Below are 16,544 nucleotides of genomic sequence, written 5' to 3' on the forward strand. Positions count from 1 at the left end.
CCAGACTCTTGGGCCCGACCTGAGTTTGGATTAAGACCCATAATTTTTCAATGTAAAAAAATGATAAAAAAATATTATTTTATTGGGTCTGAGGTATGGTTTCTCTTATAGTAGACCCGATTAGACTCAAGTTAAAACTCCATACCATACCCTGAAAATTTGGTTAAGTCTGATTTCACCTAAATTCGAACATGAGCCTTTTATGTTCAGATTTTGACAAAAAAATAAACCTTTTAGTCATAAAAAGGGTGCGTTAAAGCTGTCGTCCACCCAAAATCGAGGATTTTGAGTTTAAATAAACGCCACATAAAAACCCAAAAGGGGGTTGGCGTAGTGGTGTGGGAGCCGTGGCTGCTAAACGGGCAGCCAATGTTCAATTCTCATGAGTGTCGCTCTTTTGCACAAGCTAACGCTTAGCATAGGTTCGGAAGGCAAGGGTCTTAGCATCAAAGTTTTATACTGTCGGCAGTGCGGTAAGTATGGCAGGCTGAGTCAGCGCGATCAGGTTTGCCTGTCGGTAGCATAGGTTCGGAAGGCAAGGGTCTTAGCATCAAAGTTTTATGCTGCCGGCAGGACCATAAGTTTTATACTGCTGGTAGGACCGTAAGTATGGCAGGCTGAGTCAGCGCGATCAGGTTTGCCTGTCGGTAGCATAGGTTCGGAAGGCAAGGGTCTTAGCATCAAAGTTTTATGCTGCCGGCAGGACTGTAAGTTTTACGCCGCCGGTAGGACCGTAAGTATGGCAGGCTGAGTCAGCAGGATCAGGTTTTAGTGTCGGTAGCATAGGTTCGAAAGGCTAGGATCTTAGCATCAAAGTTTTATGCAGCCGGCAGGACCGTAACTATGGCAGGCTGAGTCAGGGCGATCAGGTTTTCGTGTGGGTGCGGTTTCTTAGGGTTATAAATAAAAATAATAATAATAATAATAAACGTCTCATGGTGAAGGTTGAATATAAAAGGGCATTTTGGTCACTTGAAAACGTCAAAGGCAGAGCCCACAAGCTTCGTGTGGGTGCGAGTATCCGTACAGAGGTACCGGGACAAATGGTTACCCTCAAAATGACAAAAATGCCCCCCATAGCACAAACATGAGGGGGGCTCAATCCATGAAGATTTATTACTTCGCCCAATGACCAAATTATGTAAAACGCTGAGGGTGTTTATACAAGTTCAAACGCAACAGTTGTTTTTTTGGCCACCTTAAGTAGGAAAAGTTATTAAATTTGGCATGAATGACGTAGGGCCATGTGGGGTTGCTTTCGAACCCGTGTGAGCCCATATGAGGGCTGCATGAGCCCAGCAAAAGCTAGATCATTATGATGAGGGCCAAATGGGGCAGCCCTAGATGTGAGCCCAGAACCTTGTTTAGGGTAGGTAGGGCGTAAAGAGAATACAACCAGGTTCATAATGCTAACCAGGCTGTTTCTTAAATGCCTAAAAAGGCTAATGACCATGAATTGCCCCATATCATAGATTGGTCTGGAGAGTAGAAACTGATCAACAATATACATGGTCTAGAGAGTTCAGGAACAATGTTTGTGTGGGTTTATAACCCGAAGATACCGCGCTAGGAAGACCTGGTCATGTTGGCTCAGCCTGCCATACCTACGGTTGTTGTGCTGATGGCGTAAAATTCTGAGGCTAGGACCTCTGTTTTTGGGGCCTATGCTGGGTGTTGGCTTGTGCAGAGGGGTGATGCTCAAGAGAATCAAACCGATCTAGCAGCAAGGTCATTTCCTAATCGGCCAACCGCCCTTTGGGGCAGAGTTCAGGAACAATTGAACAGGCAGATGTTTGTAGGTGCAGAGGCTGAGCTTTGAGCAGAACTTGTGGAGGTTTAGAGACTGATGAACATGATGCTAAAAGTCCATGAGTTAAAAAAGAGATGCTCCAAATGTTGCAGCTGTATAGATAACTTGGCCTTGACTAGCGTGACATGGCTATAATGGCTGGATTAGGAGTTAGTTTTTACCCTTCCATGAATTAACCAACTGGTAAAAGAGTTACTTTTGCCATAAGTACTATGTATCTGTGGCTCAAGAACCTGAAACCTAATAGACTCATTGCATGCAAAAATGAGGGACTAGAACATATATTTCTGGGGAACATTAGAGTATGTTTGATGGGCTGTTCTCAGCGTGATTCAATCAAAAATCATGCTGGGAACCAGTGGCGGGGCCAGAAGTTTTTCGTTGGGTGGGCAGACTTCGGGTCTCAGGGACAATGCCAGAAGTTCCTGGCGATGACTCCATCGTAGGTGGGCTTGCCAAAGGTGGGTCTGTCCGAGTCCTCGGCGGAAGGGAGGGCCGCCCTCTTCGAAGATGGGTGGTCGTCGATCTCCATGGTGAGGGGCTGACCACCGTCGTCGGCAGCCGATCTCTTCCGCTTGTTGTTGTTCTGGTCTCCCAGCCCTTCATCTAGACACCGAAAATTGATGGTGCAGGCCATCGGTTTCAGAGAGAGAGATGGTCGTCTTCTCCGGTTCTATTTCGGCCTTGGCGGCAGAGGGAGAGAGACATATAGAGAGAGCGAAAGAGAGAGTCTAAGACTGCATACAGGTCGGATTACAGTCCAGACCCGTGTGAATTTAGGTCTGAATTAATTCATTTATGGGCTAATCAAAGGCTCTTTTAAGCTAATGTATGTAAAAATATAAGGTAAAGTAACAGAATTATTGGATAATGTGCAAAAAACTATTACTGATATTATACCTAACACTTGTTTGATTTTTTTTTTCGGTTTCTAATTTTGGGGTGGGCGACCGCCCACCCCTGACTCCGCCACTGCTGGGAACAATGATTTCCAACAAATGTTGGACACGACGGACAACATTCTGCGTGTCCGCCGCGTCCTTTATAATATGTAATTTTTTATCCACCTCCCCCCGTTGCAAAATGAATAGGAACATGAACAGAGGGAATGAAAAAAAAAACCATCAACGGGCGCACCGCACCCGTCGATGCGTCTCTCTCGAGCAAAACTTCATGCTCAGGACTAGGGTTCTCTATTTCGTCTTCGGCATGAGGAAGATGTTGGGTTTCCCTCTTTTGTGGGATACATTAGTTCGATGCACATTCAGTATCGTTGCAGAATTTCAAGCACGACGCCTAATCTTCTTGAGGACGATTTTTGTATTCGCTGGATAACGATTTGTAGAAGTCCTCTCAGTTGAATGACGATTCAGTTGTTCAAAGTTTGAGGATCAGCGATTTATCGATAACGATTTGGCGAAAAGTGCTTTAACCTAAATAGCAATTTGCAGTATCGCTGGATAGGGATTTATAGTATCGCTGCATAGCGATTTGTAGTAGTCGTTGAATAGCGATTTGTAGCTTCAGGTGGATAGCGATGTATGTTAATGCGCTTTAGGCGCATTGTAAGTTGTGCAAGACGTTTAGTCTTTCACATTAAATGCGGGTCTCGTCCTCTATTTAAGGGATAGATGAGAGAGCAAAATAAGAAGCAGAAGAGAGCAAAAATGTGTGAAATATTCTTTTAGGGCACCGAAAGGGTGTGGAGTGAACAAAAGCAAGAAGTGCTGCTATACTTCTTTCAGTACATCTTCGTCAAGCTGATTCTTCAGATGATTCGTTCTTTGTTCCTCAGTGAGGTATATCCTCTTGTTTATTTCGTTACACCTTGTGTATTTGCAATGCTTATGTCTTTTAGCCACTCTGTAATCTTTGTTGGAAGAAAGTGAAAGTTGCTGACCTATTGGTCGTCGTAGACGTACCTCAGTTGAGAGAAAACCACGTAAATCGTTGTGTGCTTTTTTGTTTCCGTTGTTTGTTTGTTTTGGTTTTATTTCTTCCACTGTCATTGCATTATTGTTTTCATCGATTCACACTTGTGGGGAGACCCGGTACGTCTGTTTTAACCCCAACAGAAGAGCGTTCAGCTCTGCCTGTGGGTGGGCCTCACTCTCCTCTCCTCGACTCTTCTCTTCGATCACAACAAGGATGAGCGATCGCCGCACAATCAGGCAGTGTTGTCCTATGTTTCATGAGCGCTTTCCACGTTCTTGATCGGGGTTGCTGATGAAGGTCTTGGCTTCTTCTTTCCATCTGAAGGCTTACTTTGATCGTATTCAGGAATTGATGTTACATCTCTATGTTTTAGAGGCGCTCTCGGGGCGGCCGGTGATGGATTTGCAGGACAAGGTTGGGGCTTCAGAGAGCAATGTGAAGTTGAATGTCAAGGCGGAGCAGGGGAAGGATATGGGCGTGATCAATGTGGGAAAGTTGCAGAGGATGAACCAAGATAAGGTCTCGGTGTGGACGATGAAGAGTCTAGTCAATATGATCAGTAGCTCAGGGTTGTCGACGATTGCGAATGCCATTGATGAATCTGTGTCCGGTGGGGATGGTGGGAGTGATGGGCAGATCAACAGTGAGGCAGAAGCAAGAGCTGCTGCTTGCAGGATTTTCTGGAATGTTGCTAAGCCTGATTCCAAGTGAGGCTTTCTCCCAAGAAGATGGACTTTTTTTTAGTTTCTTTTTCATTCAAGTTTTTGGTTGATTTTGCCAAATGTCAACTGTGTTTTGATTGTAGGTTTATCGATGAAGAAGACCTTGTGAGATTCTTGAGTACAGCAGAAAATATTTCCTTAGTTTGAAGGGGTAGCAGAGTTGGGAAGGATTAAGAGGTCTTCTTTCAGAAATGGAGTGGTATGACAATCATAAGCAGTTTTGTTCTAGTTTGAATGAACAAAAGCCTCATATATGATGATTTTAAAATGGTGGACGGGTCATACGATTCTAAGTTGTTTGCACATCGGTTATCAAACAACGGATATTTGGAACATAGCATTTGAGTACGGTTCAAACAAACATTGGACTTGGAACAGTTGTTACAGAACAAACAGAACTAATGTTCTATTTTGTTCTTTTTGTTCATTTCGTCCTGGACAAGCCATCAAACATACCCTTAGGGGCAATATACAAATAGAAAGTTCTCCTGTTCCACCTATGACTAATTTGTTGATTTTCTAGAGAGAGGGGCGATCAAGCCAAAAGGTTAAAGGAGTTCACGTGTGCCTTTTCACAAGAGAGAGAGACTCTTAAAAGTTGAAAACGACAAGGGTTAAGCCAAACTGGTGGAGTCCTATCCTTGATTTCTCCTTCCCCCATCTTCTTAATCTTTTCTCTTTTTAAACCGGGCTCTTTTTCTATCTCCTTCCCCTCCTGAGCTCGCTAAATAACAAAAACCGCCTTCACACATGAAGGGCGGTTTTGTCAACTTGTCAAGCGGTTTTGGAGTTGCAGAGCACTATTGTTCACAACACCCTTAAGCTCCGAGGGAAAGCGTTTGAGGGCATTCTTTGGTTATTCCTCTCTCTGCTCTTTTTGTTCTACAGCTTTGGGACATACCCATATCTTCTTTCTCCCTTACTAATGGGGAAGAGGTCTTCCAAAGGCATAATAGTTTTCTTCTTCCTTCTGCCCCTGCTCTTAGTCTCTTCTTCCCAAGCTAGAAGACTCGCTTCCAGGCAGCATTTCGAGGTCCAGAAGCATCTCAAGCGCTTGAACAAGCCACCGGTCAAAACCATTGAGGTCTCTCTCTCTCTCTCTCTCTGGATTTTAGGTGTTTATGACTTTTGTGGTTTCCTTCTTTGGGGTTTAGCAAATCTCTTAGCATTTTGGATTGTTTAATTCGTTGGGGTTTTAGATACCTTGATTTTTAGTAATTTTGATTTGTATTTTTTTTTTGCAGAGCCCAGATGGTGATATTATTGATTGCGTTCATCCATACCACCAACCTGCTTTTGATCATCCTTTTCTCAAGAACCATACCATTCAGGTCTGTTCTTGGTTCCTGGTTTTGCATGTACTGGTGGTTTATGTGGGATGGTTCTCAAGGCTTTTATTTTTATTTTTTTCGTTTTTTCTTGTGTTTTACAGATGCAACCAAGTTTCCATCCAGAGGGTATGTTTGGAACAAGTAAGGCTGAATCTGGGACGGGCAAATCTGAAATTGTACAGCTTTGGCATGTGAATGGGAAATGCCCAGATGGGACCATACCCATCAGAAGAACAAAAATGAGTGATATTCTAAGAGCCAGCTCTGTTAAGAGGTTTGGGAGGAAGGTTCATAAATCAATCCCTCAGCCTACGTCTGCAAATCCTGACTTGGTTAATGAAAGCGGTCATCAGGTAGCATATGCTTTCTCATTCCCCTTTGTAAATACTTCACCTTTTGGGTGTTTTTTTCTCTCTTCCTTTTTCTGTGTAAGAAAATGATTTTATATTAGGTGGTTTGTGTGAGAGTTACTAATGTTTTGTTTTCCCATTTGGGTGGTGTAATAGCATGCAATTGCTTATGTTGAAGGTGATAAGTTCTATGGAGCTAAAGCTACAATAAACGTCTGGGAACCAAAAATTCAACAGTCCAATGAGTTCAGCCTTTCACAGCTTTGGATATTAGGGGGTTCTTTTGGTCAAGATCTCAACAGCATTGAGGCTGGCTGGCAGGTACAGTATATCTTCAAAAAAAAAAACAGAACAATAAAAAGGAGCAACACTATTTCAGTAGCACTGTCTCTGTTTGAAAATTGTGTTTCTATTGCAAAGAATAATCTTGTGCATTTATTTTTTATTTTGACAAACATACAGGTTAGTCCAGATCTTTATGGGGACAATAACACCAGGCTCTTCACTTACTGGACTGTAAGTTCCTTGATTTTCACCTTTTCTTTTTACCCTGTGAGTTCCATTTCAGTTTTACACCAGTTCCTAATATGTTGGTGTGTTTATTTTCATTATGTGATTTGTACAGAGTGATGCATATCAAGCTACTGGGTGTTACAATCTTCTATGCTCTGGCTTCGTCCAAGTCAATAACCAAATAGCAATGGGGGCTAGCATATCCCCTATTTCTGACTATGGTGGTTCCCAATATGATATCAGTATACTCGTGTGGAAGGTAAAAAGTTAAAAGTTAAAACTGGAAAAGTCCAAAAAGGAAAACGCAGAATCTGAGAACCTATCTATCTGACATTTTGTTTTATATCAGTTTAAGGTACCTGAAAATTTTTCTATTCCTTCATTGGGTTTTGTGTTTATTTTGTTTTCTTTCTTCTTCTTGAGTGAAGGACCCAAAACAAGGAAATTGGTGGATGCAATTTGGGAATAACTATGTGCTGGGTTACTGGCCTTCCTTCTTGTTCTCATATCTGTCTGACAGTGCTACCATGATTGAGTGGGGTGGTGAAGTTGTTAACTCGGAGCCTGATGGTGTGCACACTTCAACTCAAATGGGTAGTGGTCATTTCCCTGAGGAAGGGTTTGGGAAGGCTAGTTATTTCAGAAACATTCAGATTGTGGATGGTTCAAATAACTTGAGAGCCCCTACGACTATTGCAACTTTTACTGAGCAATCCAGCTGCTATGAAGTTCAGAATGGCAATAATGGAGGGTGGGGTAATTATTTTTACTACGGAGGACCTGGTAAGAATCCAAACTGCCCATAAAAAAAATGGGAAAGATTTTTCTCAGGGATCGCTTGCCCCCACTATGTATCATTAAAATGTACCTAAAGCTAAGGTTTTTCTTTACCTCCCCATCATCTCCAACCCCCTCTTTGTTATTTTTTTCAACTTTAAATATGTGATGTTTTAGTGTTGGTTAAAGCAGCTACTAAAATATGGCCTGATTTTTCTCTTTCGTCTTATATACATACATTTTGTTTAGTCTATGATCTTTTGCTACTTGTAAAAGATATGGAAAGGCCATTTTAGGCCTTGTAAACTTGTGGGTATTCAGCTATGAATGAATTTGTGAGAGCTGATTTGTTGTCTTTCCTTTGGTTGTAATTACATGTCTTTCTTTCACCTTTAGGGGGCGTTTGTTTCATTCTCTTTCCTATGAAAGTAGACCTCTTTCATAGGAAAGATGGCATCTTTCCTAAAAGGGGTGAAACAAACAGAGGTGGTATCCCATGTGGTAAGCGAAGCGGGGTCCTGTGCCAAGCTAAAGACCCACTTGAGAGATATCTGGTAGGGTCTGCCTAGCCCCAGCTTGCCATTAAAAAAAAAAGGAAAATATGTGGTAGGGTCCACATAATGAATGCAAAAAGGCACTCTTCCTGTCAAAATGATTTTATACCTTCCCCATGGGAAAGCACTTTCCCTCTTGTATGTCCCTTACAAGGGAAAGTGACTTCACTCGGGTGGGGGTGTGACAAATGCCCCAAATATATGTGAAGGATGGTAATAAGCAAATATTACTTTTTCTCTTGTATGTCCCTTTCAAGGGAAAGTGGCTTCCCTTGGGTTGGAGTGTGACAAACTGTAATGACCTGAATCGGGGCCTCTCAAGCCCCGGTTCATGGACGTTAATTTTCAGAGAAACATTTTCAAAACTACCTCAAAGACAATACATATATATATATATATTTTTTTAATATTGAAGGTCTCATCATGGTCAAGGTCCATCCATATCAAACCATTTATCATAGTTTAAGGTTTAAATACAAATTTAACAATAAACAAAATGCAAAAATAAAACCAAATACTTCATATGACAGTCATCTTCACCACAATGCTTCTCGATCCTCCAGTTGTAATCAAGCGGGGTAAGTTTAAAATTGAGTAAGATTTCATCGCTTGCTAGTCAAAGAGCCTAGAGGGTTATATCTGTTTTAAGGTGTCCGATAAGCTATATCAGCCCTTAAGGTTTGTGGTTCCTGCTACTTTTTACATGTCTCTAATAGACAATATTTTTAACCCTTAAGGGTTACTTAGAAATTCTTAAAAAAATTTAAGTCCAAACCAAGTATACGTACATCTAATAAAGTCGTAGACCATGTCCTTTTCCTAGTAGAGTTCTTTATCACTCTCTGTATTATTGCCATAAGTGCATTGTTTCTTTTATTTTTTTTCTCAGTGCTAGTGTATTATATAGTTTTAAATGTATGTTTACTAATCAACATGAAATCACATATACATATAGTTTTAGGGATAACAATCCATCACAAATACACATTATCAATTAATCACGTCACGATATTTATAATACCCCTCTTAAGGTATAAGCATGACATTCTTAGAATAAATCATTTTTTTTAGAACCCTAAAATTCTACTTTTTTCTCAAAACCTAGCATTTTTTTTCCACTTTACACAATATATTACATGTATCCAACCATTATTCTCATTTTCAACATGATACCAATCATGTCATTTGTTAACATTTACATGACATGATAAAGTACTAAAAATAAATATGTAATATGTACCATAATCATTATGCATATTATTGAAAGCATAAAAAATATAGACGCTTAAAGCATGCAATTTAGTTGATCTATTCATATGCATGAAATAATCAACATAATTTTAAAGCACATGGAATCACATAACAAGATGCATTTACGAAAAAACCTATATCTTATTTATGTAGAGAGTTATTTGCAAATGTCCATTTACTTCAAATTGCCCAAATTCTAAATTAAGGCTTAGCCTTAGTCTTTCTGTAAGTTCGGATCGGTAAACGAACAGAAATCACAAATCACTGGAAATATCATTTTCAGTCTCATGTTTTATGTAAAAAATAGTCCTTGAGCCTTTCTGTCAACCTCTAATATCAAATTACAATGTTTAACATGTTGGCATTAACTAATGGATTATTCTTTGAAAGAGAAATCCATTAGTCCAAAAATCGTCTGAATTCGACATTGAGGTAACAAGTTATGCCCATTTTATCAAAATAGATAGAACAAGAATAAAATGATCATTTCACTTATCAAATGAGTCTGGATTCAGACATCAGGATTCACGAGTGATCCAACCGACCCTCTTGATCTAATTCTCAAATTTTGGATCAGATGTGACCTAGATCCAAATCTTTTATATATATATATATATATACCCAAATCATGTATATATATAATTTATTTACTCTCTTTAACTAATTGGTCCAGGTTGGCCTACTTTTAAGGGGTAGTTCTCTTCTCACGAGAGGTTGGGGGTTTAAACCTTAACCCCAACCTCTCATACTTTTTCTCTTCTTTTTGACAATTTTAGATTTATTAAACCTAACCCAGACCCAGATCTGGGCTCAGTCCCAAACCAAACCCAAATGAGTTCAGTCCTTATTCCTTTCTCAGATTTAAGCAGACCTGATCTAGATATGGTTTGGTTTGTTTGGGTCCAAATTGGATATGAAACAAAGATCCAGTCTTTGTTTCTTATACCAGATTTAGATCCAATTTGACTGATCCGGACATGATTCATATCGGGTTTTATACCTAATGGACCAAAATCTGATCGAATATGGATTTGGATATGAATTAGACCCAAAACATATATAAATCTGGATCTGGTCTAAATAAGGACTTAGGCTGGTTCAAAAGGGATTCAACCTAAGAACCACATAGACAGATGGATTAGTAGGGATTCAACCTACAGATTGAATTTTTGAAAATAAAATTGGTTCAAGATGGATTCAACCTAAGAACATTGGATCATGAGGGATTCAACCTACAGATCAAATTTTTGAAAATAAAATTGGTTCAAGAGGGATTCAACCTAAGAACATTGGATCAGGAGGGATTCAACCTAAGAATATTAGATCAGGAGGGATTCAACCTACAGATCACATTTTGAAAAACACTAGTCTAAAAGGGATTCAACCCAAGGACTGTATCTTTGAGAAAGAAATTGGTTCAACAAGAGATTCAAACTAAGAACCCTGGAGAAAGACAGATCCAGAGGGATTCAACCTACAGGTCACATTTTTTTAAAATGAAATTGGTTCAAGAGGGATTCAACCTATGAACCGTAAAGACATTGGATCAGGAGAGATTCAACCTACAAATCAAACTTTTAAAAATAAGATTGGTTCAAGAAGAATTCAACCTAAGAATCGCTGAGAAAACTGGATCATAGAGGGATTCAACCTACAGGTCGGATTTTGGGTCAGGATGAATTGGTTCAAAAAGGGGTTCAACCTAAGAACCGTGAAGAAAAATGAATCATAGGGATTCAACCTACAAATTGAATTTTTTGGAAGATGAATTGGTTCAAAAAAGGGTTCAACCTAAGAACCGTAAAGAAAAATGAATCAGTAGGGATTCAACCTACAAATTGATTTTTTTGGGAAATGAGATTGGTTCAAAAGGGATTCAACCTAAGAACCGAGAAGAAAATGAATCAGTAGGGATTCAACCTACAGATTGAATTTTTTGAAAGATGAATTGGTTCAAAAAAGGGTTCAACGTAAGAACCGTGAAGAAAAATGAATCAGTAGGGATTCAACCTACAGATTGATTTTTTTTCGGAATGAGATTGGTTCAAAAGGGATTCAACCTAAGAACTGTTAAGAAAATAAATCAGTAGGGATTCAACCTACAGATCAAATTTTTTGGAAGATGAATTAATTCAAAAAGGGGTTCAACCTAAGAATCGTGAAGAAAAATGAATCAGTAGGGATTCAACCTACATATTGAAATTTTTTTAAAATGAGATTGGTTCAAAAGGGATTCAACCTAAGAACCGTGAAAAAAATGAATTAGTAGGGACTCAACCTACAGATCAAATTTTTGGAAAAGACTAGTCCATAAGAGATTCAACGTAAGAACTATGAAGAAAATGAGACCAATGCAAAAGATTGGTTTCTGACGAAAGAGATCTTTCCCGAAGTTGGGATTTTGAAAGAAAGGTCTGAGTCGAAAACTCAGTTTTGAAAGAAAGTCTGAGTCGAAACTCGGATTTGGAAGAAAAGAAGTCTGAGTCGGAACTCGGATATTCAAAGAGAAAAATAGACCAACTTGAAAGTTGGTTTTTGAGAAAGAGGAAGTCCGAGTCGGAACTCGGATAAAAGAAAATAGACTCAATTGAAAGTTGGGTTTTTGCAAAGAAGGAAATCATATATATATATATATATATATATATATTCATTATGGGTCTAGTTTGGGTTTGGTCCAAATTGAACCCAAACCCAATTCAGTATGGGTTGGGTTCATACTAGACTCAAACCCAAATCAATCTTTGTTTGGTCCCTCTGGTTTGAATGCCCCAACAACTTCCTGATGGCAGAGTAACCGGCAACTACTCGTGGAGGCAGAGGGAGTTGTCTCCCTCTACCCCCCTTCCAAGAGGGCGGCAGGGATAGGGGCAAACCCTTGTCCCTCTTCCCTCTCTCTCTTACCTCCGGCGGGCGGCAGCCTGCCTCTCTTTCTCTGTATCCTTCCTTTCATCATGGCAGTGTCACCGGCAACTACTCGTGGAGGCAGAGGGAGTTGTCTCCCTCTACCCCCCTTCCAAGAGGGCGGCAGGGATAGGGGCAAACCCTTGTCCCTCTTCCCTCTCTCTCTTACCTCCGGCGGGGTGGCAGCCTGCCTCTCTTTCTCACCTTTGGCGAGCAACAGCCCGCCCCTCCTCTTGCCTCACAGAGGACGGCAGGGACAGGGGTCACCCCCTATCCCTCTCTCTTCCCTGCAGGGGCAGCACCCACTGCTCTTCCCTTCCTCTGAACATGAAAAGAACAGTGGGAAGGGGCTTACTTTAAGCCGGACAATGTTCAACTCTTCTCTCTCTCCTTCCTCCCTGTTCCCTCTATGTAACTTCCTCTCCCCTCCATTGAAGAGGGTCTTTCCACCTCCCCACAGCATGCGTGGTGGAGAGAGAGAGAGGGACCTTCTGCAATGCCATTAAAATGAGGCTTCCCCTCTTTCACCACCAAGAACGTGGGGAAATGTGACTTCCCTCCCTGACTCAGTTGGACCAGGTGCTGAGTCAGGTTTTACACTAACACCCCCATATATGTGAAGGATGGTAATAAGTAAAGATTACTCCCCCCCCCCCCCCCCCCCACACACACACACACACACACACTAGATGTGAAGGAACATGGAACTTTGGTTGTACGTGTACATGACGGGTGAAAAAGATGTTGGAAATGTAATGGGGCTGGATGGGTGGCCGTCCGTTCTCCGCTCTTCAATTAGATTCCTTTCTTTGTACATTTGTTGAACAGTGATTGGATTGATGGTGAATTGGGTCATGTTGAACAGTGATTGGATTGATGGTGAAATGGGTCAGAAATGCCAAAAAAACTTGGGAATGTTGCACTGAATAAGTCGATAGAAAAGACAGCAATGAAGGATAAGAGATGTGGGGGAGTCGAGAACTATTTTGTTTACATGGGATACGGCTTGAAGAGTTAAAATTGTAGTAGGTACCGAAGGAAAGGAAAAAAAAAACTATAATTTTTATTTTCAAATCAAGGACCGTTGTGATTAAAACGCAACCAGCATTCGGAGAGTATCACTACCATTTTTAATGGATTTAAATGCTTTTGTCCTCAAATATCCCATCAAAAGAAAACGACAATTATTCCTTGCATTTTTTTTTTGAGAAAATTATTCATTGCATTCATGGAGCTTCTTTTCTAACACAACTGTGTTCAGTATTACTCTTGGCGACTAGAAATGATTTTATTTTCAAATCCCAACAGTAGACTTGTTTGAATGGCTTACTGCAAAATTTCATCATTTTCTCGTTTTCTCAAATTTCTATGGATTTAACGTTAACGCTCAAAAGTTAAAACCCCACTTTTTGAATTTTGCTCTTAGTAAGTACTGCTCTGTGTCTTACAGTCACAAATATCGCTAGATTTTCAAAAACCCAGTACAATCCCAAAAAAAATTGCAGTATTTTTAATAACTATTCTGCTTTTAATCAAAATATTTATATATTTTTGATATTTTAATGTTTTCTTTTGTTTTTTATATTTACTTATATATTTTTAAAATTGAAATATACTGAGACTTTCCTGTCATTTTCCCCAGATTTTTGTTTTAATTTATAAAGAGATTTTCTTTTGACGAGATATGTTAGCAATCGGCATGGCCACTGCAGTAATTCAATAGATGCCAGGAAGTGGATTGATTGGAAATAAAGGGTCTTATACAACACCATCCTACAGCTACGATATGGATAAGGACCGGAGAGATGAAGACAAACAAATAAAAGGACTCAAAATGGAACAAACAGGAGTCAAGTGCGTTGGCCAGAACACCTACTGGTAAACGCCATGGATGAAAGAAACTCTGGCGCAGCTGCACAACGTTCTCCTCAACCTATCGATGTCCACGATGATCTGAGGCCGTCAAGTCGATGGGTGAGCAGAACCCTGAACCCAAATAAAAGAAAGAAGACATCTTGGTTGCACTCATCAAACAATCACACCTCAATTTATAGTGGAAGGAGAGTGTGGGGTTACATACATGGCATTAATGTATGTGAACCTTTCACATGTCATATTGAATATGAACTCTTCACGTTCACGTAACTCCATCCCCACTAATACCTTCATTAGGGCCTTGTGTCAAACTGAGTGACTCAGGGTTGAACCCGATCCAAAATATCCAACAAAAGTGTTCATGGTGATGGTGATGATTGGTTAATATCTTTCTTTGTCCATGTGAATTGTGTCTTTGTTACTCCTTGTTATGGAGATGTACAAGTTTTTTGCTTTTTAACAGATTTTGAAGTTGTGGGTAGTGACGCAGCTAACCACATGAGTCACAATCTTTTGCACTTTTGGAGGCAAAGAGAACTGCATTCTAATGCTTTTTTGGCTTTCCCTATTGTTTGTATGTTTCTTTTTTTTCATCTTATGAAAGTGCTTCAATTGGGTTAATAGTTTATACAAGGGCAAGATTCTTCTTGTAAAATGTGGTTAAGGATGTAAACTGAACTCGGATTTATCTGATATCTGACCGAATCCGATTCTGTTTAGTGAGATTTGGTAAGCCAAGACCACGTCCGGTTATGATCAGGTTTGAGTATGGCCTTGATTTTTTCCTACCGAATCTGATGGATTTCCAGATTTGAGAGATATTCAAATTTGATTGCATGTAAAAAGCTGGATTTGGTGTGAGCTTTTCTCCATCCGAATCTGAGTCTGTTTGAATCCTTTTAGCCAATAACCGATTATTCAGATATGGTATTAACCAAATCGGACCTGAAACCAAACCATTTACTTCCCCACTTGTAGTTGAAAGCCTTCAATCTAATGTGGCATGGGCCCCGCAACTAGATCTGTAGCAATCAAAGAATCAGAAAATGTATCTCGGATCCTGCTCACTTTGTGAGGATTTGAGTGCATATTTGAAGGGAACCTTTGGATTTGAAAAAACTGAGACATTCGAATGAGCCACCAATGTTAGAAATCTGATTTTGCAATGAAATATGACATAGGCGACTAGCAAACATTGCCAAGTTGAAGGGACATCACAAGTTCGAAACTCACGGGTGTGCATCCCTTGCTAATGAGGCCAAAGTTGGGCGTACTCCCTATGGGCAAGAAGAACCGGGCTCTGCCCCGATGGCCAAAAATCTTAAGTGACATTCCTGAGATTTATCCGATCATAGTGGGATTCCAACAAAAGAACACAATTCATTCATGGACATTTTTTTACTGATCCTCAGGATTCAAAGTGCAAATGATGAGTTCCAAGGCTATAACTGTTCGGATAAACCACCACGTTGGTGGTGGTTACCCACGATGTGAGTAACACTCCCTCTCTTAAAGATGCTCCCTCTGTTAAACCTGCACAAAATAAGAGGAAACAGTTACACAACCGTTCCCATTTTTGTGTCCATAAAAAGGGGGTTTCATGAGCAACCCCATAGAGAACAATACAAAAAAAAATAGCGAAAAACAAAAAGAGAATAGAGGTTTGAAATCTCACCTTTCATCCGGTGTGTTTCCATCCGGTAAGGTAACGGTGATCCTGCTCACCGACTGCATCCGGTTGCCTGCGCTTGTGGAGGGCAGCAGTCCGCCTGAGGAGTGAAGCCCCCCTGCTCCAGTCACCACCGGCGGTTTTCCCTACTCCGGTCGCCACCGCCAACCACTGATCCTATTTCAACGATGGCTGCATCATGTACTCTTTTTTTACCATTTTCTGTTTGTGCGCAGGCGGACCAATCCAACAATGGGTTATGGGCCCATACCTCGCTTCTGTTGTGGGCTCAATGGATTTTTCCAGCAACTGTCGCTATTGGGCGATAGTAATCGGCGACTGTCGTCATGAGGCGACAAAGTTTTTTTTTCGGCAGAGAGGCATCGCCCTGAGGCGATGTTGGTGGCTGTCGACAGTAGGTCGCCGTGGGGTGACATGGTGTCGACGGCAGCCGGTGACTGTCGCCGTTGGGCGACAGACAGCAAAAAAAAAAAAAAAATCCTGCTCGGGTCCTTTACCTGTAGCCGTCGAGCTGCGGGGTTTTCTTCTCGCCGACCGCCTGCAGGACACCATGGATGCGTCGTTGAGAGGAGGCAGCTTTCGTCGGCTGCTTTCTCCACAGCCGACCGTCCAACGTCACGCGACATCCAGGATGACAAAACTCTTTTTTTCGGCATCCTTTCTTTTGTAGGGTGGCAGGTTTGTCGGAGATGCTTCGATGGCGGGGCTCCGGTGTGGGTCGCCGGCAAGTGGCGTGGGTCGCCGAAAAACCAAGAGGGTAAACCCTCGGGTTTTCTCAGAAAAACAGAAAACCCTCAGGTTTTTTGTTCTTTTTCTGATTTTTATCGGGTGGAAC

General features: G+C 40.9%; 1 protein-coding gene across 1 annotated transcript; it reads left to right on the forward strand.

Moving 5' to 3' along the window:
- The first annotated feature begins 5,161 nt into the window (after nucleotides 1-5,161).
- On the forward strand, nucleotides 5,162-7,793 carry LOC149828866 (protein neprosin-like). Its single transcript, XM_090017767.1, has 7 exons — nucleotides 5,162-5,551; nucleotides 5,712-5,798; nucleotides 5,900-6,151; nucleotides 6,305-6,469; nucleotides 6,611-6,664; nucleotides 6,774-6,920; nucleotides 7,090-7,793. The coding sequence occupies exons 1-7, from the start codon at nucleotides 5,393-5,395 to the stop codon at nucleotides 7,465-7,467; spliced, it is 1,242 nt and encodes a 413-aa protein (XP_089873893.1). The 5' UTR covers nucleotides 5,162-5,392; the 3' UTR covers nucleotides 7,468-7,793.
- The last annotated feature ends 8,751 nt before the right edge of the window (nucleotides 7,794-16,544 follow it).

Source organism: Nuphar pumila, chromosome 9 (assembly GCF_984573655.1).
Source record: "Nuphar pumila chromosome 9, dmNupPumi1.hap1.1, whole genome shotgun sequence".
Lineage (NCBI taxonomy): Eukaryota > Viridiplantae > Streptophyta > Magnoliopsida > Nymphaeales > Nymphaeaceae > Nuphar > Nuphar pumila.